The sequence below is a fragment of the Heterocephalus glaber genome, unplaced genomic scaffold (genome assembly GCF_053883595.1).
Source record: "Heterocephalus glaber isolate CG9 unplaced genomic scaffold, H.glaber_assembly_v1.0 deba00000676, whole genome shotgun sequence".
Classification (NCBI taxonomy): domain Eukaryota; kingdom Metazoa; phylum Chordata; class Mammalia; order Rodentia; family Bathyergidae; genus Heterocephalus; species Heterocephalus glaber.
Genome location: NW_028258156.1, coordinates 8,472,605 through 8,498,944, shown reverse-complemented (window position 1 = coordinate 8,498,944; position 26,340 = coordinate 8,472,605). Strand labels below are relative to the sequence as shown.

Sequence of the window (26,340 nt, the reverse complement as noted above, 5' to 3'; positions counted from 1 at the left end):
ATCTAAACTTGTCCTTATCCTATCTGGATTCTTTTAAGCTTTTGAGTCCAAACAAGGTCCTGACCTTCCTGACTCTAGCCCAGCCTCAGGAAAGCTCTGACAGTACAAAACTCAAGCCAGATCTTAAAACTGTGTAATGAAACCGATTGTAAACTGGGCTCAGAACAACTTCAAAGTGAATCATATCAATCAGCTACTCTGGTCACATGTTAAATAAGGCTTGTTACAGAATATCATTTCCCAAGCACAACCTGCTGTCATAAACAAGAGGTAAACTGTTGCAATGCTGATAAAGGACACTGACATATATGATGTTACATTTGGTCCTTTTTTTTTTTTTTTGGTAATGGAGATCGAACTCAGGACCTTGCGCTTTCAAGGCAGGCGCTGGAACCACTGAGCTAAATCCCTGGCCCTGGTCCTTTTGTTTTTGAAGCAAAGCAATATATCAGCTCCCCTGCCTCTTTCCCTACATGTCCTCATGTCCTCCTACTACTCCCTTTCTCCTCTCATTTTTCTCCCTGAAGACTGGTCAAGCATTTTATATATGGGAGATGGGAGACTGCACTTCTCCGCAGGAGTGAAAAGGGATTAGGGGACCTTCTTTTTTCTTTTTTTCTTTTTTCTTTTTGCCTAAGGAGGCATAGCTTTTGCAATCCCATAGGAAAATTGGAGTACATGAAGGCTCAGACAGAAATCTACCACACTTAAAATGTGAAACAAGTGTCCACAAAATGGTAATAAAATCAAAACAATCAAACAAGAAATCAAAATAATAATAATAATAGTACATTGAGTTTTACTTTACTAGTGATTTCTGACCCATTCTCCCTACCTACTGCGCACAGCTAAAAGTCATGTTCAGAGAGAACAGAAATAGCTTGTACATTACAACCAAAAAGAAAGTGAAAACTGAAAGAAAAGCAATGCAACCAAACCATTCACTTGACATCATAAATTTATCTTTGGCTTTCTATCCCTTCATCCCTAAAAAAGAAAACAAAAAAGCATTCTAAACACACAGAGAAAGGTTTAGGCAAAAGTTACCGGCTGACCTCAGGAGTTTTTGAAATATATTGATTTCTGGGTAAGAATACAACTGTCCAAAAGTGCTCAGATTTCTTTAATGAGATCATGAGATCTTTTAACTGACACCTGAAGGTGAGCAAAAACATGAGTACTGAGAGCTCTGCTTCAGCATCTCCAGCTCTGGGGCAGGGCTGCTTGCAACCTTGCTTCACAGTTCTTGAAGACATCCAGAGTCACTGCCATCTCTAAGCTTGAAACCCCAATTTATAGCTACAAATAAACAAGCACCTGTGCTGTACCAAAGCCCATCTTTATTTATTTATTTTTTACTTAAATTCTTTTATGGGTACAATGTAGGTATACAACACAATTACATTTCTCATTGGGAATTGTACCTTTACATGATATATCTTGGTTCTTACTTTCTCCCCATTCCTAGCCCTCCCTTCACCCCCTCCACCCTTCCCTATTTACAAAGACTTTGTTTCCATTTTTTCCATTTCTCAGCATTTTTCCTTTCCCTTCTTTCCTTTCCCCTGCCCCTCCCACTACCCCTACCCCTTTGAATCTTTTCTTCCTATTTTGCATTATCGATTATTCATTCTAATCATTGGTACATTTCAGGTATACAATATAATGACATTCACCATTGGAAATTTGCACCTTTACATAGTCTCTCTTGGTTCTTATTTTTCACCCTTCCCCTGCCCTCCCTTCAACCCCCTCCACCCCATCTACAAAGGCTTTGTTTCCATTTCTTCATTTTCTCATATTAATTCCATTCCCTTCTTTCCTTTCCCCTACCCCTCCCACTTCCTTCCCCTTTGCTCCTTTTCTTCCTATTTCACATTACCTATTATATGTTTAGTCCTTCTTTACACTTTCAGTTTCTCACACTAGAGAAACTATTCGGTATTTACACATGTGTGTCCTATTTATTTCACTTAAGAGTATTGCCTCCATGTGCATCCATTTAGCTATAAATGTCTCTATTTCTCATTCTTTATGGCTGAGTAGTACTCCATTTTACATTAAAAAAGAAACATTTTCTTTATCCCGTCTCCAATTGATGAGCAATTGGGCTGTTTCCAAGTCTTAGCTATTACAAACCATGACACTATGAACATGAGTGTACATATATCTCTGTGGTATGGTTCTTTTAATTCTTTTGGGAAGATACCCAGTAGGGGAAGAGCTGGGTCAAATGGTATCTTCTAGTTCTTTGAGGTATCGCCATACTGATTTCCACAGTGCTTGCACCAGTCTACACTCCCACCAGCAGTGGAGCAGGGTTCCTCTTTCCCCACAGCCCCTCCAGCATTTGTTATTGGGTGATTTCTTGATAGCAGCCATTCTTTCTGGGGTAAGGTGGAATCTCAGTGTTGTTTTCATTTGCATCTCTCAAATGACCAGAATCCAAAACTGGGCATCTCGACCAAATTTAACAAATCATTTTTGCCACGTTCTGAAGCAGTTCTAGAAGTCCTCTTTCATGACCATCTTCACAAGATGTGACCAAGTATGGTGACTGCTGTTGCCGAGTGCCACTGATGGAAAGGTGTGCTCAGAAAACATTACAGCGAGTCCTTATCCACCTTATTCATAGGATCTGGCAAATCAAACTGACCAGAAATGTGTATTCAGGATGCCAGGGCAGCCAGCACAGCACAACTAAACACACACTGTACTTTTCAACATGACATGTACATTCCCAAAGTCATGCTGTCTCATTGCTGATACAACTGAAGCCTCAGTATCTGGGGTAAAAGCGGGAGCTCTGGAACGACTCTTACTTTTTTAAGCTCCATGAGGCAATCTCTTTAAGTTCTTTAAAGATTTGAGATAGTAGACCTTTGTCTGAGGAACAGCAGGTGAAGATTTTTTTCCCACATTGTGGGTTGTCTCTTCACACTGCTAGTAGTTTCTCTTGCTGTGCAGAAGCTTTTTAGTAAGAAGAGATCTTACTTGTTCATTGTTTGTGCTAGTTCATGGGCAACTGAGGTTTTTTTCATAAAATCTTTTCTCACACCAATGTCTTCAAGAGTTCTACCTAACCTCAATTCCAGCTGGTTCAGTGTTTCTATTTTAATATTTAGATCTTTAATTCATTTTGATTTTAGTTTAGAGGATAGCAAGAGATATAAGTCTAGTTTTAATCTTTGGCAAGTTGAAACCCAATTTTTCCAGCACCATTTATGAAAGAGGCTATCTTTACTCCAGTGAGGGTGTTTGGCTCCTTTATCAAAGATGAGATGGCTGAGTGTGTCTGGAGTTGTTTCTGCATCTTCTAATCTGTTCCACTGGTCCTCAGGTCTGTTTCTCTGCCAGCACCATGCTGTTTTTATCACAGTAGCTTTGTAGTATAGTTGCAAGTTGGGGACTGTGATACCCACTGCCATGTCTCTGTTACCTAGAATTGCTTTTGCTATTCTGGGTCTCTTCTTGTTCCAAATGAATTTTTGGATTGTTTTCTCAAGGTCTGTGAAGTATGCTGCTGGTTTCAATTGGGACTGCATTGAACGTATATAGCAGTTTTGGAAGTATGGCCATTTTCACTCTATTAATCCTTCCTACCCAGGAGCAGGGGATGTCTGTCCATTTTCTGATATCATCTTCAATCTCTCTTTTCAGAGTGCTATAGTTTTCAGAGAAGAGGTCTTTGATTTCTTTTGTTAGGTTGATTCCTAGGTATTTCAGTTTTTTGGATGCTATTGTGAAAGGAATTATTTGTCCTATTTCTCTCTCAGTGAGTCTGTCATTGGTGTAGAGGAAAGCTATTGATTTTTGTGTGTTGCCCTTGTAACCAGCTACTTGACTGAATTTGGTTATTAAGCCTAGAAGACTTTTGGTGGAGTTCTTGGGGTCTTCTATATAGAGTATCATGTCATCTGCAAATAATGACAGTTTGACATCTTCATTTCCTATCTTTATTCCTTTTCTTTCTTTCTCTTGTCTAATTGCCATGGCTAATGTTTCCAAAACTATATTGAACAAGAGTGGTGATAGTGGACATCCTTGTCTTGTTCCTGATTTGAGTGTGAAGGATTTCAGGTTTTGACCATTTAGCATGATACTGGCTGTTGGTTTTTCATAGATGGCTTCTATCAGTTTGAGGTAGAGACCATCTATTCCAATTTTTTGTAGGATTTTTATCATAAATGTATGTTGGATTTTGTCAAATGCTTTTTCTGCATCTATGGAGATAATCATATAGTTTTTCTCCTTGGCTCTATTGATACAGTGTATTACATTGATTGATTTGTGTATGTTGAACCATCCCTGCATCCCTGGGATGAATCCCACTTGATTAAGGTGTATGATCTTCTTGATGATCTTCTGCATTCTGTTTGCCAGTATCTTATTAAGGATTTTTGCATCTATGTCCATTAGTGAGATTGGCCTATAGTTCTCCTTTTCGGTTGGGTCTTTCTCTGCTTTGGGGATCAAGATGATGCTTGCTTCCAGGAATGACTTTGGGAGTATTGCTTCCCTTTCCATTTCATTGAAGTGTTTAAACAGTAGTGGCAGTAGTTCCTCTCTAAATGTCTTGTAGAATTCAGCAGTGAAGCCATCAGGGCCTGGGGTTTTCTTATCTGAAACTCTGTCCTCACATTGGCTCATTCGGCTGTGTAGACTTTTAATGGAAATTTTCACCTCCTGGAAATCTATTTGCATCTGTTTTATGGATTTCATTTGTTTCCTATGTTGGGATTCCATCGTGTTCCTTAGCTCCTCTCTAGATTTATTAATCATGTCTTGCAGTAGGAGCACAATCTCTGCTGTTATCTAAGAAATTATTTCTGATTTCATTTTTTCCAGATCCCTTTTTGTTGCCAGTTCAGTGGGTCCAGGTGGTTGAGTAGTTGAGTATCAGAGTGTTCCATCTCATTTCCCTTTGGGATTGCTGTAGGTGATCTGGAAGTCTGGTTTTGAGACTTATTTATGTGTCTTCTCATTTCAACCAGGGGTGTGTGTGTGGGGGGGTGCTGTTGTCGCCCGCCCGGCTCACCTCCTCTGAACTGGGAGAGATGCGACAGGGCCGGGGAGCGGTGGGACAGAGGGCGGCCCAAAAACCCTTTCCTCTGGGCCGGGAGTGGTGGGCTGGATGGTGGCCCAGAAGCCCCTTCCTCTGGACCAGGAGCAGTGGGATGGTGGCTCAGAAGCCCCTCCCTCTGGACCAGGAGCAGTGGGATGGTGGCTCAGAAGCCCCTCCCTCTGGGCTGGGAGTGAGGGGACGGATGGCAGCCCGGAAGCCCCTTCCTCTGGGCCAGGAGCGGCGGGACAGAAGGCAGCCCAAAAGCCCTTTCGCAAAGCCCATCTTTAAATCAATTGTTTCTTCTTTTGTCCTCTTTGGGGAGGGAAATAAAAATTGAAGTATACCTTTAACAGTACACATTCCCAACTAGGATGTTTACATTGTATAATCCACCAATCGATTCAGATTCCCACAGTTTTACCCATATGTGTAGGTGTGTATTTTGTTCTATGATTTTAGCACGTAGGTAGGGCGGTGTGTGCACCACCACAGTTTGAGCAGTTCCAGCTTCACAAGGACTCCTCCTAGGGTCCTTTATAGCCACAACCACCTCGGTCCCACCACGCTCCTCCCCCTTTAACCCTTGGCAACCACTAACTTATTCTCCACTTCTAAAATTTTGAAATTTTGTCATTTAAAAAATATGATATAAATGCACCCTTATGGAATTTTTTTTTCTTTCCAGTATCAGGACCTAGCACTTGTGAGGCAGGCCATGGCACCACTGAGCTAAATCCCCAGCCCTGAATCTTTTTTTTTCAATTTTGCTTTTCTTTGGTGTGTGTGTGGGGGTACTGTAAATTGCACCCATAGCCTCAGCACTTAACTACATCTCCATGCCTTTTTTCTTTTGAGACAGGGTCTCAAATTGCCCAAGCTGGACTTGCACTCCTCCTGCCTCAGACTTCCCCGGTGCTGGGATTGCAAGTGTGCCCTACCTCACCGAGCAGAATTAGCAACATGTAATTCTCAGGAAATTTGTTCAAGTAATTCCGTGCACTATAGTTTGCTCCTTTTTATTACTGGGTGGTAAAGCACGGTATGTATGCACCTCTGGTTTTCAACCATTCACCTGAGGAAGAATATCTGGGCTGATTCTAGTTTGGAGTCTTACAGATAAAGAACATTTGTGGTTATTATTTCTCCAGGATATAGGCCCAGGAATACAGTTGCTGAGTCATACTGTAGTCACAAATTTAGCCACATGTGAAGTGTTTCTAGATCCCAGTGCCATTTCACATTACCACCAGAACACTAGTGATCCCACTGCCTCACCTCCATCTTCTCCTGCATTTAATGTATTTAATATCCCTCTTTTTAGTTTTATCCATTTTGAAAACAGTGTAGTGTTATCTTTTGGTTTCAATTAGCATTTGCATGATAACTAGTGATTTGGACATCTTTACATTTGTTTACATGTGTATATTATCTTTGATTGGTTTTGTCCATTTTAGAATTGGATTTTTTTTTTTTACTGTCAGTGTTTTTGTGTGAGTGTTGAGTGTTTGTTACTGGGAATTGAGCCTAGGCCCTTCACGCTTTTTTTTCAACTTTTGAGACAGACTCTCACTAAATTGCCCAGGCTGGGCTGGGCTTTGGGTTCCCCCCGCCGCTCACTTCCCACAGTGCTGGGATAATAGTCATTATATGCCTTAGATACTAATTCTTGTCAAATACGTGGTTTGTAAATATTTTATCCCAGTTGTTAGCTTGTCTTTTCGTGTCCTTCACACCTAATTTCACAAAACAAAATTTTTTAATCTGATGAGATTCAGTTTATCAATTTCCCTTTTCGGATCATACTTTTTGTGTCAAATCTGAATTCTTTGCCTAGCACTAGATTCTAAAGATTTTCTTTTTTTTTTTTTTTCATAAAAGTTTTATAGGCTTACATTTTATATTAGACCATGATCCATTTTGGGTTAATTTTTCTTTTTTTTGTACGGGGATCAACTCAGGACCTTGGGCTTCTGAGGGAGGCACAGTGCCACTGAGCTAAGTCCCGGACCCATATTTCTTTTCTTTTCTTTTCTTTTTAAATTTCTGGTACCCAGAATCAAACTCGATACCTTGCACTTGTCAAGCTGGCACAGTGCCCCTTGGGTTAATTTTTTATAAGGAATTCAGTTGGGGTGAAGCTTTTTGTTTGTTTGCCTATATCCAGTTAATTTTATTGGTACATTTTAGATATACATAATGATAATATCCATCACAGGGATTTTGTACCTGTACATAATAGATCTTGATTCTTCTCCCACCCCACTCCTTTTTTTTTTTAGTACTGGGACCTTGGGCAGGTGGTGGAACCACTGAGCTAAATCCCTAGCCCTCCTCATTTTTTTTAATGGCCAAAAATACTATATTTTTAACCAGCAAGATCACTGGAGCATTATTATACAACATAAAGTGATTTTTTTTTTCAAAACTAGTTCCCATCCCCAAACAATAGATAATACATGCATTTGAATGACATTTTTAAGAATAGTAAATATGATTCATTTAAATGCAAGTTAAAAATGTTTTCTAACAAAACTCCCTAAATACATAGACCTAGTCAGGGTTTTCAACGTGATGATGGGTGAGGAATCCAGTAGGAAGTTGCATTTAGAGAATTCTTCGAGGAAAAGAAATCCGCCAAAAACAAGTTTCAATCAGTGTAACCTGGACAAAGTTACACAGTAATTTTCCATCTTTTTTTCTAATCCTAAAAATATTCTACTGAAGAATACTTTCCTCCTGGTTATTTTTCCCTGTTTACTGAAAGCTTCTATGAAAATCAAAATTCCTTTATCCAAGTAAGATCCAAATTTTCCCAATAGCTGTTTTCATAATATGTAAATACCATCAACTGTTGTGTTAGAATCATGGGGAAATGGAGGCCATGTGGTAGATAAGGAGGGCAAGGAAGAAATTAATATCTGAGCACCAACTGTGTAAAAGGTGTGTGTGCATACTTTAACAAGATTCTAGAGGCAAGAGTTTTACTGAAAGGGTGGGGGCAGTTGGAAAGACAGCAGAAAATGGTTTATTTTCTGAAGAAAACAAATGACAAGTTTAGACTCTGTACTAAAATATCTACAGCAGAAGGTGTCTGGCTCCAAAAGCCTCTACCTAAGCCATTTCCTTTCGTAATATGATGGAACCAAAATGAAATCCCAAAGACAAGGTACTAGGACAGATCTATTAATGCTACATATGCTGGAAATATGTGTAGAGAGATAAACATACAATTACTAGTTTCAATTTTTGTGTGTATTTCTAGCCAAACAATATCTTTGGGAGAAAATACGAATGTATATATACCTCACTGTAAGCTTATTGTATATACACCTAATGTAAGTACACCTTATTTGTATCAATTGAGATGTTAATGACCAATTAAGTGGTTTTAAATCCTTAGTTTTAAGAAGCACTGCCATATACATCACAATATTTGGGTACGCTTTGTTTTCATGTGGGTTAACATTCTGCTATATTTCATTTCATTCATTCTTTTTGAGAAACTGAAAACAAAGGAAAACTGATGGTAATCTGAAGGTAATCCAAGGGGTATTTCCAACCAATACCTGAGTCTTGCAATATCTCATTATGCAGCCCTTTCTTCCCATTATTATTTTTTACTTTTTTCCAAATAATAGTGACTTTGACCCAAATCCAGCATAAATAGCTTTTTATCAATTCCTCACTTAAGGCAACTAAAATTTACAATCATGTGCCAGTATAAATTTTTAAATTACAGTTCATACACCTCAGCAATCAAGGTAGTCTGAAGTACAAAAAGTAAATTGCACTTTAGCTGAATTTCCTTTTTAAATATTAGGTCTTGCTAGTTAATCTACCAAAAAAATTTTTCAGATGTTCTTCAAATACCTTTTGTAAATCTGAGAGTAAACAACATATGCAGGTTCCTAAATTTTGTTTCCAGTCTACCTATGACATTGAACAGAGCTCTTTATATGGCAATATTCAGAAAGAAAAAAATAATAGAACCCCAAAACCTCCAAAAGCAAAACCCTGCAAGTTCTAGGGGACTTACTGACTTTTGAGTGGGCGTGTTATTTCCCTTTGTTTCAGATATGAGGCACAAACTTCTGAATTTAAGCTCTGTAAGGCACAGTAGAAACCTCCAATTTACAAATAAGGGATTCTCTATGGGTTAGAACTGCCCCATCATATAAAAAAGAGGGAAAAAATCATCTGTGAACTGGTATACTGCGGTGTATTCAGTGAGTCATGAAATGGCTGCTTGCCTTGGTATACTGAAGGAAGGTTGCTGTATTTTGTGTTTGGAGTAAGACATGCCTGAGTCACCATGAAACTCACCACAAGCATCCAATACCTAGAGCATCAACAACAGGAATCCAGCAGCACACACTTGTAATGCTTGCAATCCCAATAGAAGAGAAAGCATGAGCAAACTTTGTTCTTATAAAAACTGAAAAGAATCCCTTCCTGCCCCTCAGCCCTTCAATAAAACCCCAAAGAAACAACAAAAAAATCCTTTAACTTCAATTGACTAATGTGGATACAATTAGGTTTTTATCCATCACTGCAGCTAGGGTGATCAATTTTTTTCTTTTCTCAAAAGAAGGGATCCTGTCATGCACCCCAGGATGAGCAGTGAAGCCACAAACTTCGATTCTGCATAGCAAATTCCATCCCAACTTCATAAAGACAAATATAACAATCTTTCTGTGTTTTGCTCACTTCTATGAGCTCTGAGATCAGGTTCAATCAACTACATCTACTATAGCTCTATTAAATAGAATATCTTGGTTCCCTAAAACTGTAACACTTACGATCTTGTGATGAGGTTTTCTCTATACACATTGTAGGCCATCAAATGGTTTTTACTTTTTTCTTTCTTTCTTCCTTTTTTTTTTTTTTTTTTGTCTTTGTTTTTAGCTGGACCAAATTTAAGATTGCCCTTTCAGGCAAGCAGTGGTCTCTAGCTGTTAAAACATGTCCTTAGTGGATCACAATGGCTTCTAAAACTTCCTTTCTAATAAAGGCCATCAGAGAGGTAATACTAAACTGTGCATTTGCCGAATAAGAATATGAATTGTATAAAATCTCATATTCTAATCCTAGATGAAATGGCAAAAGCTCTACAGTTAGTTTCCATGTTTGTATAAAAGCTCCAACTGATTTTATGTATTTTGCTATGAAATGACCTTTGGGTCTTATCTTATAGTCAGTCTACCTCCATTCAGGAATGTGCAAATGATTTTATTCAGCACGATGCTAATACCGCTCTGTATGATAGTAAGGGGTTTTTTTTTCTTCTTCTTTTCTAAATGGAAAAAAATATTCCTAGTCAGAAATAAACTGACAAATTTATATTCTCTCTCTTAAAAAGTAAATAAAATAAAATTATTCAAGATGTGAATTAGCTATATACAACATGATTATATAGATACATATCAATACAGCACATTCAATCTTCCCCAAAATTAGTGATTACAAAGCCAGTATGGTTTTTGGATTTTGGGGGTTTTTTTGGTACCAGGGATCAAACTTGGGACCTTGCGCTTTTGAGGCAGGTGGTGGACCCACTGAGCTAAATCCCTGGTCCCAACAAAGCCAGTATGGATGCTACAATATCAAGAGAGAAGTATGTACAGGGCTGGAGATTTAGCTCAGTGGTTCTGTCGCCTGCCTTGCAAGCACAAGGACCCCAGTTCAATCCCCGGTACCAAAAACAAAAAGAAAAAATAAGAAAGGACTCCCACTGTGTATGTTTGCCCAGCCCTCTGATTTCCGAGCATTTTTCTGGGCAATTAAACTGCAGCTGAAGGTCAAAAACCAAAAGAAATGATGCTTAACTGTTCCATGGGCATCCACTATCCCAGTCCAAAGTGAGACAAAAAAAAAAAATATATACATATATATATATATATATATATATATACACACACACACACACATATATAAAGAAAGAAACTCTACATATGTATGGAGCGCAATACAGAATCATAGTAGTAATACATATAATACTTCATCAAATACTACAAATTATAGATTAAGCTGATGTAAGATGGCTTAAATCAAATGACAATGTCCTGACTATCTTTTGAGAGAAAAACTTGACCAAGGATGGAGCTAGAATAAAGGCTGTTGTAACCTGGGAGGGGGGGATTCAGGAAGGAGATATAGATTAGGAAAGAGGAAAATCAGCTTTGTTTTGCTCAGTAGAAAAGAAGAGAGAGAGAGAGAGAGACAGAGACTGACTCTTTGTGAGTACATGACTGAAAATTTAAAATAGATTGAGTCACAAGCTTTTGCCTTAAGAAAGATAGAGAGGAAATGTGCTGGGACTATACTTCAGCATCTTCTGGTTTTCCTCTGAATAGTTTAATTATGCCATTTTTTTCCCCACAGAAATACAGTCCCTCTTGTATATCTTCAACAGCCCACCAGGGAAGGGAAGGAACTCACAATTAGAGCAGTCTGTACTCCTTCAGATTCAACTGGAGGATGGTGTCCTTGACAGCAGCAAAGACAGAGCAGAGGGTCTCAGTGTCTGTGGTGAATGTGAAGAGGGAGTAGATAATTTCGTCCCTGTCTGGGTTCAGGTCCACGAACATCTTCAGGATGAATACTCAAGCTGCCTGGGCATCTCTCGGGTCCATCGTATTCTGGGAAGTAGTCAACTAGGTGGGAATACATAATTTTCTCCTCTAGAAGATACTTCTTGTTTGAAAACAGAATGACTGAGGAGTTCTGGAGCCAGGGATATGTGATAATAGTTCTAAAGAGTGTTCTGCTTTCCTCCATTTGTTTCTCATTGTCTGACTCCACAAGAACTTGATCATATTCACTGAGTGCTACTAGAAACATGATTGAGGTGACATTTTCAAAGCAGTGTATCCATTTTCTTCTCTCTGATCTCTGGCCCCCTACATCGACCATTCTGAAAATGACACTTTGTAAGTCAAAAGGGTATTCAATCATCCCTGTCATGGCAACTCGAACTCTAAGCACATCTTGTTGCCTAGGCAGGTAGGAAGGGTCAGCTATGCGGGATCCAAGTCATTCAGATAGTATTTGGTAGAGTCAGATAACTGATATTCTCATCATCTATCATAGCATTCCTGGGGCCGGGATCGTTCTACAAACTCTTTATTGCATCTACATACGGATTTTCAAAAGCAGTCACCTTCTCCACATCAACTTCTCAAACTCATTGTGCATAAGCCTCATTATGGTCATACAGGATCTTGAGTGTGTCTATAGCTCTGATCATGGCCTTCATGGCCAAGAAGATGTTCTGATGCACCAGTTTAGTGAAGCCCCTTTTGTCTTCTTCGGAATATCCTGACCCATGAATGATTCTCATTTGCTTGGTAAATGTACTCTTGCCACTCCTTTCCCCGGGGTTGTAGCTCAGTGGTAGAGTGCTTGCTCAGCATGAATGCTGCCCTGGGTTCCATTTCCAGCACTGTCACTGGACAGTGTGGTAGCCAGTGGTTTTCAGGTTCTTGCTCTCCCCTTCAAAGAATAGGATGGGACAACCGATGGACATAAAAGTTCAAAGTTTATTGTAGTAAAAGAAGAAAAGAAGAAGTAGAAGTTAAAAGAAGTCAAAAGATGAAGTAGAGGTGAAAAGAAGAAGAGAGAAAATAGGCCTGTGTGGAGTGGGTCACTACGAGTAAGAAGGCAGTGGGGCTAAACTATGCTGCTGTTAACATGGGTGTGCATATATAGCTGTGGTATGATGCTTTAATTCTTTCGGGAAGATACCAAGAAGGGGAATAGCTGATCAAATGGAATCTCTTCTTTTAGTTTTTTGAGGAATCTCCGCACTGATTTCCACAGTGGTTGCACCAGTCTGCACTCCCACCAACAGTGGAGAAGGGTTCCTTTTTCCCCACAGGCCCACCAGCATTTGTCATTGATTAATTTCTTGATGATAGCCATTCTTTCTGGAGTGAGATGGAATCTCAGCATTATTTTAATTTACATCTTTCTAATGATGAGTGATGTTGAACATTTTTTGATATATTTATTTGCCATTTCTACTTCTTAATCTGGGAAGTATCTGTTCATTTCAGATGCCCATTTTTGGACTGGGTCTTTAAATTTGAGGGGGTCTGATTTTTTTTAGCTTTTTATATATTCTAGATATTAACCCTTTGAGGCACAGACACTCTGGTTGTCTCTTCACTCTGTTGGTGGTTTCTTTTGCTGACCAAAAGCTTTTTAATAAGATGAGATCCGAGTTGTTGATTCTTTGTAATATTTCCCGCGTGATCAGGGTTTTGTTCATAAAGCCTTTGCCTACACCTATGTAGATGATGCAGAGTTCTATCTATTCTATCTTGCAGCAGATTATGTGTTTCTGTTTTAATATTTAGATCTTCGATCCATTTCGATTTTTAGTTTAGTGCATGGTCATGGTGAGAGATATGAATCTAGTTTCAATCTTCGGCATGTGGAAAGCCAGTTTTTTCCAGCACCATTTATTAAAGAGGCTACCTTTCCTCCACTGAGGGTGTTAGCCTTGATATTGTGAAATAGGAAGAAAATGTTCAAAGAGGAAGGGGAATAAGGGAGAGGGGAGGGGGAAGAAAAGGCAGGGAAAAGGAAAAACATGGAATAAATAAATAAATATAAATAAAGAGGACAAGGGGGGTTTAAGAGAGGGCAGGGGAATGGGAAAATAAAAGAAGAATCAAGATATATCATATACAGGTACAAATTCCCTATGATGAATGTTACCACTATGTATATCTAAAATGTACCAATGAAATTCATTTAAAAAGAAAAAATAAATATGTCCTCGAGATGCCAAAAAAAAGATAAGGTATCTGAATATGTTTAGAGTTGTTGCTGGATCTTCTATTCTGTTCCATTGATCCTCAGGTCTGTTTTATTGCCAGTGCCATGCTGGGTTTTTTTTTTTTTTTTTATTATGGTAGCTTTGTAGTATAATTTCAAGTGGGAATTGTGAAACCCCCTGCCTTTCCCTTGTTGCCAAGAATTGCTTTTGCTATTCTAGGTCTCTTCTGGTTCCAAATGAATTTTAAGATTGTTTTCTCTAGCTCTGTGAGGTATGGTATTGGTATTTTGATCAGGATTGCATTAAATCTGTATAACAGTATGGCCATTTTCAGTATGTTGGTTGTGAACAAGGGATATCTTTTCATTTTCTGATACCATCTTCAATCCTTTTTTCAGACTACTGTTGTTTTCATTGTAAAGGTCGTTTACTTCCTTCATTAGATTGACTCCTAGGTATTTCATTGTTCTTGATGCTATTTTAAAAGGTGTTGTTTCCCTAATTTCTCTCTCAGTGAGTTTGTCATTAGTGTACAAGAAAGCTATTGACTTTTGAGTGTTGACTTTGTATTCTGCTACAGTATTCAATTTGGTTATTAATTGTGAGAGTCTTTTGGTGGAGTTTTTGGGGTCTTCTATGTAGAGTGTCAGGTCATCCACAAATAATTTAACTGCTTCCTTTCATATCCTTATTCCTTTTCTTTCTTTCCCTTGTCTAATTGATCTGGCTAATGTTTCCAGAACTGTATTGAACAGGAGTGGTGATAGTGGACATCACCACTATCTTGTTCCTGATTGTCTGGTTGCTGATTTGAGAGTGAAAGCTTTTAGCTTTTGACCATTTAGTATGATGTTGCCTGTTGGTTTTTCATAGATGGCTTTTATCAGAGTAAAAAAAGACCATCTATTCCAATTTTCTGTAGGGTTTTTATCAAGAATGAGTGGTAGACTTTGTCAAATGCTTTTTCTGCATCTATTAAGATGATCATATGATGTTTGTCCTTGGCTCTGTTAATATGGTATATGAGATTTATTAATTTTCATATGTTGAACCATCCCTGCATCCCTGGGATGAATCCTACTTGGTCATGGTGCATAACCTTCTTGATTATTTGCTATATTCTGTTTGTCAGTATCTTATTGAGGATTTTTGCATCTATGTTCATTAGGGAGATTGGCCTGTGGCTCTCTTTTTTGGTTGGATCCTTCTCTGATTTTGGAATCAGAGTAATGGCTTGCTTCCAGGAATGAATTTGAGAGTATTGGTTCCCTTTCCATTTCATTAAAGAGTTTGAGGCAGGAGAATCACCTGGAGTTCAAGGCCAGCCTGGGTTACATAGTGAGTTCAGGGCTAGCCTGAACTACAAAGGGAGACCCTGCCTCAAAAAACCAAAACCAACCAACTAACCAAACAAAAAATATGTAAATAGGTAAAAAAATTAGAGTAAAAGAACCAATGGTTTGGGCCTGGGATTTAGCTCAGTGGTTCCAGTGCCTGCCTTGCAAGCACAGGGTCCCGAGTTTGATCCTTGGTACCAAAAAAAAAAAAAAAAAAAAGAACCAATAGTTCAAAACAATACTCAGAGAAGAATAAGACTGTGCAGACCTCTTGATCTCAGGCCCACAATCTTAATAGTATATTCCGTGTTTTTCCACAGTTTCTATGATAAATAAGCAGACATATTTGTATATACATATGTATGTATGTACATATTAATACACATATATGTACCTTTTAAAATATAAGTGGAAGGATAGTTATACATACTGTTCTGTAATTAATTTTATTTTTAAATTTACTTATTTTTTACTGAGTGTAATGTGTAATTTAGATTTCTTTTTTAATAACATATTTTGGAGTCCATTTACTATTAGCATATATAAAACTTCCACATTTCTGAAATGACTCTATAATGGAGTTTTACTATAATTTCACAACCAGTTCTCTAACTCAGGATATCATTTATGCTAGGCAAGTGCTCCACCACTAAGCTATATCCTTCCATCTAATCAGTTCTTTCTTTCCTTCATTTGTTTGTTTGTTTGTTTGAGGCAGGTCTCGCCATGTAGTCCAGGCTGGCCTCAAACTTACTATGTAGCCCAGGCTGGCATTGAACAGGGATCCTCCTGCCTCAGCTTCCCAAGTACTGGAATTACAGGCATGCATCACCACACCCAGCTAATCCATTCTTTCTTAAACAGATGATATGTACACTGTTTCCAAACAAGCCCTGCTACAAATAATGCTGCAATGAATACCTTCACACTCTTGTATGTTGTGTATAGGAAAAGCATATCTATTGAATAAATCTAAAAAGTTAACTTGCTAGGTTAATAGATATGTGTATTCTAAATTTTGATAGATTTTACAAAATCATGCTTTAAAGAGGTAAAATCAATTTACATTCTAGGAAAAATGATCACACTGCCTGTTTCCCCACACTCTCTAGAACTACGTATTATTAAAGTTCCTGATCTTTACTAACTTGATATGTTTATACTGGTATCTCATCTAGTTTTCATCTCTCCCTATAAGTGCAGGTGAGCATCTCTGCCCATATGGATACAACTCAGCTGCATCTCATTTTCTATAACAATTATGTCTGTGTCCTTTGCCAATTACCTATTGAGATGTTGTTACTCTGATAAAGTGCCTATCAGTACACACACACACACACACACACACACACACACACACTTTTCACCGAATCACAGTGAATCTGTGGTCCAGGTCTACGACAGTGATTCCACCCTGTGGGCCTTGAACTCTGAGGTGGAGGTGAGGAAGCATCCATGCCTACCTTGCACCTGAAGGGGTCCCAAGTCTATGAGTAGGTATCACTTACATGAATAACTGCTGCTGCAGTTTCCAAATGTATAGAACACTGGATTCCATCAAGTGTCAGCACATTTGGAAACATCTCTATTCTCATAATAGCTTTTTATGACTTATGGACAGTTCAGTGTTCTGGTAAATCTTTTACTTTAAAAAAGTTTTTTTTCTATTCAAAACAGACTAACAATTAGCCAAGATGATTCCACATTTTGATTTTGCTACTAAATCTAAGTATGCTTATATTTGTACCCCTCTACTGCAGGAAATGGTTGAAATGGCTTGTCTCTTTACAAATAAAGACAATGACAACACTAACGAGCATTAAACAAGCGTTTCTTTCAACTTGAGATTAGCATCTGCGCGACTTACGTGTGCCTCCTGTTCTCCAGGTTTATGATCACAGGCTTCCTTGGAGTCTTGTCAGGCCAAATTCAGTAAATACTCATGAGCCCACGATGAGAGAGTGGTGGAGAAGGAGGCCACCAGGACCCTCCTGTGGGAGAGCCTCCTGATTGGCATGGGTGGCCTGGGGAAGTCATCAGACAGTCCCTGTGCAGAGCCCTCACTGGGTCACTGCACCTTCAACCACGTGGAGATTTGGAGCAAGCCATTGCCCTTCTCGGGCAGCACCTGCTCCTCTCCACAGTCTTCACCTGCACACCTCTCAGCACTCAGCTCTGTGGGTGTGAGAACCACGTCCTCAGACTGAAAAGACAAAGATAACAACAAGAAGGATTTCACACAGGATCTGTGACTACATCTCCTGTGATACCACACCAATTTCATTTTCAGGGAGTTTGGCGTTAACTCATTCTATTCCAAATTAGCCATGCATAGGAAGGAACTCAAACCAAGCTTTTTGGATTGTGGCAAAGTGCATAAGGAAGGTCTGTGTGTGGCTGTCCCTGAGGACACTCCTCATGTCTGACCCTATAAATGATTCCTGAGTGCATATACCCTTAGAGAAAAATGCACAATGCCACCCTAGGGGGATGGAAATCTCCATTTCCACCTCTTTGTGATTATGTCATAGGCAATTTATAAAAGCAGAATTGGCGAAAGAAAAAAAGAAAGTCATTGGTAGAGTAGGGAAAAAGAGAGACAACGCCAGAAATACCTGGACACAATCACTGTTAAGAGTCTGACAGACTGCTTTTGGTTTTTGAATTTAATATGTCTTTTACTCCCTTCCCACTGCTGACAAGCTGCTCATTTCTAACTCTTCACTGGTATAAATAATACAGTAATGAGTATGCTTGCTTACAGTTTGCAGCGCAGAATACCTCCTCAGCAGTGAGATTACTGAGCCAAAGGATCTACAGTACAGAATTATAGGAATTTAGGGAAATTTTGCCAAATTGCTGAGCTAAGGTTTTCACCAATACACCGCCACGGCTGTGTGTAAGGACGGGAATGTTCACTTCAACCAGGTGAGCAAGAGTCAGGTGCAGAGTAGAGAAGTAAACTGTTCATTCAAACAGTGAGGGAAATAATGAGGAAAGACACAGGAAAGGAGCTGGAGGGAGTGAGCCAGGCTCCAGGGACACTCAGGAAAAGATGCCGGGTAAGGGCACATGGAGGGTAATTTCCAGATATCTGCAGAAATCAGAAAGGTTCCACCTGAGCCAAACAGGAAGAAAACATCTCTGTGAGAGCACAAACCTGGCCTGGACCTGCAGGAGGGCCTGGTCCCCAGGATCCTGAAAGAAAGATGGATGGCGTGGAGCACTAAGGGGAAAGAGGGGCCGCAGAAGGGCTCCTGGAAGGGGACTTTCAGGCTGAGATTATAAACCAAATGAAAGCAGTGGAAGAGGGAGGTGCTGGAACCACAGAGACATGAGAACCATCTCGGCAACCAAGGGGCAGATGCCTGCTTCTGGGGCAAAACTGAGCTTTGTCCTGCGTGATCATCCACAGTGGATGTGGTGCGAAGCTACCCCGGGACGGAGAACCATGAGGAGAGGGCTGGAACCCTGAAGGGTGGGTACAGGAACCTCCCCATGAACACTCGGCCCTCTGTACTCTCTCAGCCTTGAAGTTCCAAGGTGCAGCCAACACGCTGTGCCCCCTCCCCTAAATCCTTCTTCCACCCAGTGCAGCCTGGTTCTTCTGCTACAAACCCACAGACCCGATGCCCAGTGGAGCCAAGCAGTGAGGTCCATGCACTTCAGGAAATTGGACTTGGGGTTTTCCATCATGTGAAACATTTCAGTGTATTCTGAAATGTCTGTGAGGATGCTCGACACATGAATGTCCCTGTCTTTGCTGGACGAGTGGCAAAAATCCATGTTGCTCACCACAGGCAGAGAGAGGCCTAGGGGGCCCTCACTGACTCCACATGCCTCACCGCACTTGATCACCCCACACAACAGGTTTCTGACCTGAGCATTCTTGCTTAAACTGCACCCTCCCCCACATGCCTATATCACAGGAAGCTAAGTTGGGTGCAAAGAAACATACAGTCAGGGACAGAGCTGTCAAGAAAGTCAGGGAGGGCCGGGGGTTTAGCTCAGTGGTTCTGCCACTTGCCTCGCCTTGCAAGCATGAGGACCCAAGTTCAGTCCCCACTACCAAAAAAAAAAAAGAAGAAGAAATGGAAAACAAAGACATCAAAATTGTGGATGGAGGAACCTCTGAAGAAGGCCAGGCCTCAAGACAGAGATGCAATGTCCAGGCCTGCATGCCTCCCTAAGGCATAAACAGTACCTTGGAATTATTCTGTAATTAGTACCACCTCATCCAGTGAGTCCAGATAGGTATCAGTTGACAGGATGGGTGACCAGAGCATGTGGACCCATCCCTCCCCAAACATGCTTTCCTTCTTTTTTTTCTTTAAACAATTTTGTTTGTTTGTTTGGTTGGTTGGTTGGTTTTTGGCTTTTTGAGGCAGGGTCTCGCTTTGCAGTTCAGGCTGGCCCTAAATTCACTATGTAGCCCAGGGTTGCCTGGAACTCACAGTGATCCTCCTGCCTCAGCCTCCTGAGTATTGGGATTACCAGCATGTGCCACCACACCCGGCTCTTTTATTCTTTCCATGTACCCTTTCTAGGTGACTCGTTTTCCTATTACATCAATATTAGCTAAGCAGCTATACTTGTCATCATATAGGTTGATTACAGTTTGCCCCATGTTGTACCCACACTGTGACCTTGCTGTATAAATTTCCTATGACAAAGGGGTTCAATGGGCACCCACTTTGAGACCCCTCCTGTCTCTCAATAGACCTTTCCTTTTTTTTTTTGGGTACCCGGGATCGAACTCGGTCCTTGAGCTTGCACAGCAGGCGGCGAAACCACTGAGCTAAATCTCCGGCCCATCCTATTCTTAACTTCTGTTGTTCCTTGAAATTAATTCTTCGATTTTGGGGGACACAAACTCAGGACATCTGATATCTCACAGGTAGGGAATTCTCTTTTTCCTGTATCCCCTACAACCTCTGTTGCTTTCCCTTGAGGCCAGGTCTTTCTGTGTAGACCAGGTCGGTCCGGAACTCACAATCCTCCCTCCTCAGCCTCCCAGGTAGGGAGATTATAGGTGTGTGCCCCGCTGTCTGTATCTCTACCACTTCCTCCATAAGCTTTCGGGGTTTTTCTTTGTTTGTTTGCTTTCTGGTGCCAGGGATTGATCTCGACCCTGCGCTTGCAAGGCAGGCAGTGGAACCACTGAGCCAAACCTCCAGCCCTTCCTCCGAAAGCTTTCACACTGGAAGGCATCTGTCTCCCAGGTGAGTCCTGCTCTCCTCTCCACTCCCAGGCTGGCTGCATGAAATCCCCATCTACGTCCTCTCATGACAATATTTGTGAATTCTACTACACTTACAGCCTGTCCTCTACTAGTCAGTCCCTTGATTGCTAGCTCTTCAAAGAAGCTCTAAATTTGCCAGGACATAGATTGTCTTAGACTCCACAACAAAAGGAAGCCACCCCCATGGGGTTTATGCTTCTGCCAACAGGAGAAACAGTCTTTATCCTGCATGTCTGTGCACAGAGTGATTTGGAAACATGAGTATAGATCCTTCAGTCTTCTAACCCTTTTTCCTCTTTCCCATCTTCAGTTATAAGTGGGTTCCAATGTTGACATGGTAACCCATAGTCAACAGAGCACCTTCTTACATGTTCTCTTGGCCACAGAGACTCAAAACTGAAGCACTTCTCACATTACCTGTTCGAGACCAAAGACTTTTAGAGCTTATCTGTCAGGTAAGCAGCCATTAGGGCGGGGCACTGTATTCTGAGAGTGTGTGTGGCCACCACATGCTCTCCCACACCCATTTAATAGCTAGAGCATCATGGGAAAAGGTAGGCTAAGTACGCCATTAGCTGCTGGGATGATGACCATGTAAATAGATATAAGCTTTCTGGAAAGCAATTGGTATGGACTATCATAAGACTCCAGCATACTGTATGTCTGAACTTACGTCCATAGGTCTGACATACAGAAATATAATGACAGACAGGGCCTGAAATTAATGGACACAAGAAGGGGTTCCTCCACCTGCCTACTACCTCTTCCCTTTTGTGTTCTTCGGTTTTGTTTTGAGCCTGGGTCTCCCTCCATGGTCTAGGCAGGCCTGAACTCACCATCCTTCTTCCTCATCCCCTCAAAAGCTGAGATGATAGGCCTGTGCCGCCATGCCTGCCTCCCTTCTCCTTCCTCCATAACTTGGCCGATCCAAGGCCTTGCCCCAGGAGCTTACTCCTGGTCTCCTACCCACTGCCAGCCTGCTGCATGCGGTGCCCTTCTAAGCCCTCTTATGATAGTATTTGTAAGCTCTTCTGCTGCGAGTACACCCAGGCTTCTTTCAAGTCACTTGATTTGTATGTCCTCAAAGAGGCTGTGAATTCCCTGATACATAGATCATCTTAGACTCCAAAATAAAAGAGGGAAGCGACTCCCATGACATTCATGCTTCTGCCAACAAAAGAAGTGTTCTTTAGCCTGAATGGTGTGCATACAGAATACTTGAGAGGAAACTGATAGACCTTGCAGGCTCCTGCCTCTCTTTCCTCATTTTCCTGTCTCCCACTACGACTTGGTTCCGATATTCCCATGGCAATCACCAGTCCTAGAATACAGACTTATGTTTTCTCTTGGCCACAGAGATTCAACCTCTGAAGGATTTCTCACAACTGCTTGTCAGGACTGGAGACTGAAAGAGCTTATCTTTCAGGTGAGCAGCCACGAGGGCAGGGCTCACCAGATTTGGAAAGTGTGCATGTGTGTGTGAGTGTGTGTGTGTGAGGGCACGCGTATGCGCATGCCTGACCAGTCATTCTTTTATTACTTAAGTACATGACTGTTTTCTCCCCAACATCTTTTTATTTTCTTCTTCTGAAGCCTCAGGACTTGACAGAGACAGAATACAACTATAATTTCATGGCAACCCCAAACCCCAGCAGTGACTGCTCGGACTCAGAGCAGTCCCATATGAAAATAAATTCCCCGGAGAGCCTCGCAGGGGATGATCTCCCTGATTCCCACACCTTCCACAAAGAGACCAAAACCACCCTCAAAGGTAACGTGTGTCACCAGGAGACAACAACCTTTCATGAAGGATATGTTGTGGGTTCCTCAGTCAACGGCCACCCTACTGTGGAAGGACCAGAGGACACAGGGAGTCTAGGAAGATGCATGGACAATAATTCTGACACCACCAAGGACAACCCTAACCAGGCGCATATACAGATGTATCCTGATGTGGAAGAGGATGAGGAGACAGACTCAGATAGCGAAGGCGAAGGAGCTGATCAAATTGTCACTAACAACAACAAGTGGATAAATAAGAATTTAAGACTCAGAGGGCTATACATTGACCCTGTGGATGGCTGGCCAGTAATTCAGCTTGTCAGTCCCAAACTCACCGAGGAACAAGCACCAGAAGATAGTCACAATGAGGAGAGAAAGGAGGAAAGCGAAAGCAGCGAAGATGAATATGGGGATGCAGATAAACTAATTGAAAACTTCAAAGACCAAGATGAAGGCATGCTAATGGGATTAATTGAAAAAGAAAAAGAGGACACGAAGATCAAGAACAACGAAGACACCTGGAGTGATGACGAAGAGTATGTGGACCTTTATGAACGAATGCTGGTGTATAAAATATCTGATGACACCAGGCTTCCTGATTCCAGTGAGGATGATGGAAGACAGCTCAATGAGAGTTCCTTGGAGAAGGAAAACATCCCAGACAATGAAGACCCTCAGGACGCTGATAAACAAACCTATGACTCTGACAAAGATGATGCCCTCTGGCTCCGAGAACCACCTGAGGGAAACTTCCAGCTGGGCAGCAGCTCCCCTCCTCATCCAGCTCAGGTCCCATGTGAAGAACACCACACATGTGAGGACCTGCCCACGTGCAAACCACCAGAAAATACACAAGTCACCCAAGTCCCAGAGATGCCGGCAATGCTCCCGGAAGATGAACCTGCTGAGGTGAGCACAGAGCTGCCTCCCGGGAGAGGATGCGCAGGCCTGGTGGAGGTGGTGGGTTGGCCAGGGACAGTGTTGGGGCAACACTACCTTCTGGGAAGCAGGGCTGGACCCCAGGTGTCTGACAGGATGCACAGGGGGAGGAGGTCAGAAAGGAAAGGAGTCTTGTTTTCTCTTGTTTTCTCCCTAACATCTTTTTATTTTCTTCTTCTGAAGCCTCAGGACTTGACAGAGACAGAATACAACTATAATTTCATGGCAACCCCAAACCCCAGCAGTGACTGCTCGGACTCAGAGCAGTCCCATATGAAAATAAATTTCCCGGAGAGCCTCGTAGGGGGTGATCTCCCTGATTCCCACACCTTCCACAAAGAGACCAAAACCACCCTCAAAGGTAACGTGTGTCACCAGGAGACAACAACCTTTCATGAAGGATATGTTGTGGGTTCCTCAGTCAACGGCCGCATTACTGTGGAAGGACCAGAGGACACACAGAGTCTAGGAAGATGCATGGACAATAACTCTGACACCACCAAGGACAACCCAAACCAGGCGCGTATACAGATGTATCCTGATGTGGAAGAGGATGAGGAGACAGACTCAGATAGCGAAGGCGAAGGAGCTGATCAAATTGTCACTAACAACAATAAGTGGATAAATAAGAATTTAAGACTCAGAGGGCTATACACTGACCCTGTGGATAGCTGGCCAGTAATTCAGCTTGTCAGTCCCAAACTCACCGAGGAACAAGCACCAGAAGATAGTCACAATGAGGAGAGAAAGGAGGAAAGCGAAAGCAGCGGAGATGAACATGGGGACGCAGATAAACTAATTGAAAACTTCAAAGACCAAGAAGAAGGCATGCTAATGGGATTAACTGAAAAAGAAAAAGAGGACACGAAGATCAAGAACAACGAAGACACCTGGAGTGATGACGAAGAGTATGTGGACCTTTATGAACGAACGCTGGTGTATAAAATATCTGATGACACCAGGCTTCCTGATTCCAGTGAGGATGATGGAAGACAGCTCAATGAGAGTTCCTTGGAGAAGGAAAACATCCCAGACAATGAAGACCCTCAGGACGCTGATAAACAAACCTATGACTCTGACAAAGATGATGCCCTCTGGCTCCGAGAACCACCTGAGGGAAACTTCCAGCTGGGCAGCAGCTCCCCTCCTCATCCAGCTCAGGTCCCATGTGAAGAACACCACACATGTGAGGACCTGCCCACGTGCAAACCACCAGAAAATACACAAGTCACCCAAGTCCCAGAGATGCCGGCAATGCTCCCGGAAGATGAACCTGCTGAGGTGAGCACAGAGCTGCCTCCCGGGAGAGGATGGGCAGGCCTGGTGGAGGTGCTGGGTTGGCCAGGGACAGTGTTGGGGCAACACTACCTTCTGGGAAGCAGGGCTGGACCCCAGGTGTCTGACAGGATGCACAGGGGGAGGAGGTCAGAAAGGAAAGGAGTCAGGGAGGAGATGTAGAGAAAACACCATGGAGCACTGGGAGAGAGATGGAGGGTAGGAAGAAAGACAAAGGCGAATCATTATGACAACAAACAAACCGCAACAAAAACAAAACAGTTTTGGGATGGCCTCTGTGCTTCAGTGTTGACTTTGAAACTGGCCATTTACAGTTGGGCTATTTGTAGTAAAAGGAACAGAGTTCCATAAATGAGTCAACACTGGCTGCACTGCTGGGAGGTTACACTTGTTTAACTCATCCTCCCTTTCTCGCCAGATGCTGAAGACCAGCACCAAGGAGTCCTCCTCGGTCTCCCTGGGGGAGTCAGAGGACGATGACACTGGATCTGACACACAAACCACAACCTGTGTGAACTGGAGGCAGGCCTTCCGCTGGCTCCGGAAAAGAGTCCTCTCGTGTATGGGGAGGAGAGTGACAGTCAGAAACCCACCAGCAACCCCAACCAAGAAAAGTCTTCCCACTTCCAAGGAAACCCACCCCAAAGAAACCCTCAGTGATTAATTAGCACAACCCAATCCACTAAGCACACTAAGCAGTGTGATGGCCCCACTTCTATAGTCCTGTGATTTTATTATTTTAAATAAAATATGCATTCGTGTTCTCCATGTCTGCTTCCTCCAGTACATCTTCTTGGTGGAGGCTGAAAGGAGCCATGTTGTGCAGAGGGCTGAAATGCATTTTCAGCAACTGGTAGGTAGCATGCACTTCCTCAAGAGCTGTGCTGCTTCTCTCCTTTCGCCCTGCTGCCCAGGTGTTGTTCAATCTCATCAACTTTATCCATTTCAGGGATTTCATCCTGTTTTGTCACTAACTCACGTCCCCACATTTAGAAACCAGCAGCACAACCATCAGACTCTCACCAGGGTGGTGCACTCTGGGGTGATCATCCAGCGCCTGAGCAAGCAGCAGTGCAGATCCAGTCACTCAGGAAGCCAACTCCACTTGACAGTGTTTGGGGCGAGCAGAAAGCAATGCTCATGGTCCTGGGGCACCAGGCTTCTTCTGGCATCTTGGTGACTCCTAAAAACCACAGAGATCTTCACCCATTTCTCCTTAAGATGAAGGAGGAGAAAGTCTTGGTGGGAGGGGTGGCGGGTGGTGGTGGCATGAGACACTCAGAGCCACCACAGGGAAAGAGGACAGCTGCAATCCTGGTACCTTAACCCATTGCTCAGGATTTGTGTTCACTCTGAGGCAGACAGGGACTCAAAGGCTGCTTTGGCCAAAACATCACAGTAACCCATCTCCTGGGCCTACAGATATCAAACTATTTATTGCTTACATAAAAATGTTCCTGCTTCCTCCCCTAATATGTGTTACTTTCCCTAAATAAGGAGATGAACAACAAAAGTATTACACAAACCTATTAGCAACGAAATCTCAGCCATGCCCAGTGGCACACTCTTGCAATCCCAGCTACTCTGGAGAATAAGGAGGGGGATCCAAGTTCAAGGCAAATTCGTGGCAACCCCTCTCTGATTAAAATAGAAAAGGGGCTAGGGATAGAGCTCAGTGGTAGGGCAAGGTCTCTGACTCAATTCCACTGCCACACACACACACACAGACACACACATACACAACTGCTGCAGCCCAACAGTGGCTTTAGGATTCATTTTCCTACCTAATAACAAGTGGGCCTTGGTTTTTGTTGCCTTGGATGACAATCACTAGATGGATGTAGAAACATTTATTTTCACTGTTCTGGAGGCTGGCAGTCCACTATTAGGGTGCCAC

The 26,340-nt window shown here is 42.0% G+C and overlaps 2 protein-coding genes and 1 pseudogene across 2 annotated transcripts in view; 1 reads left to right on the top strand and 2 right to left on the bottom strand.

The window, feature by feature from the left end:
- Cdca7l (cell division cycle associated 7 like) overlaps positions 1–26,340 on the bottom strand; it is a 177,297-nt gene that overhangs the window by 45,866 nt on the left and 105,091 nt on the right. The gene's annotated exons all lie outside the window — the stretch shown is intronic.
- Positions 3,718–22,023, bottom strand: LOC147829247 (guanine nucleotide-binding protein G(q) subunit alpha pseudogene; annotated as a pseudogene).
- LOC147829246 (uncharacterized) lies at positions 20,795–25,190 on the top strand. The gene is made up of 4 exons (XM_087206433.1): positions 20,795–20,881; positions 22,020–23,117; positions 23,331–24,428; positions 24,862–25,190. The coding sequence occupies exons 1-4, from the start codon at positions 20,795–20,797 to the stop codon at positions 25,105–25,107; spliced, it is 2,529 nt and encodes an 842-aa protein (XP_087062559.1). The 3' UTR covers positions 25,108–25,190.

Excerpts from the sequence above, each read along its gene's own strand:
- LOC147829246 (XM_087206433.1), top strand. The coding sequence starts at position 20,795 with ATGTTCTCTTGGCCACAGAGACTCAAAACTGAAGCACTTCTCACATTA. Across the intron at positions 20,882-22,019 it reads TTTTAGAGCTTATCTGTCAG|CCTCAGGACTTGACAGAGAC; the intron begins GTAAGCAGCCAT and ends CTTCTTCTGAAG. Across the intron at positions 23,118-23,330 it reads CGGAAGATGAACCTGCTGAG|CCTCAGGACTTGACAGAGAC; the intron begins GTGAGCACAGAG and ends CTTCTTCTGAAG.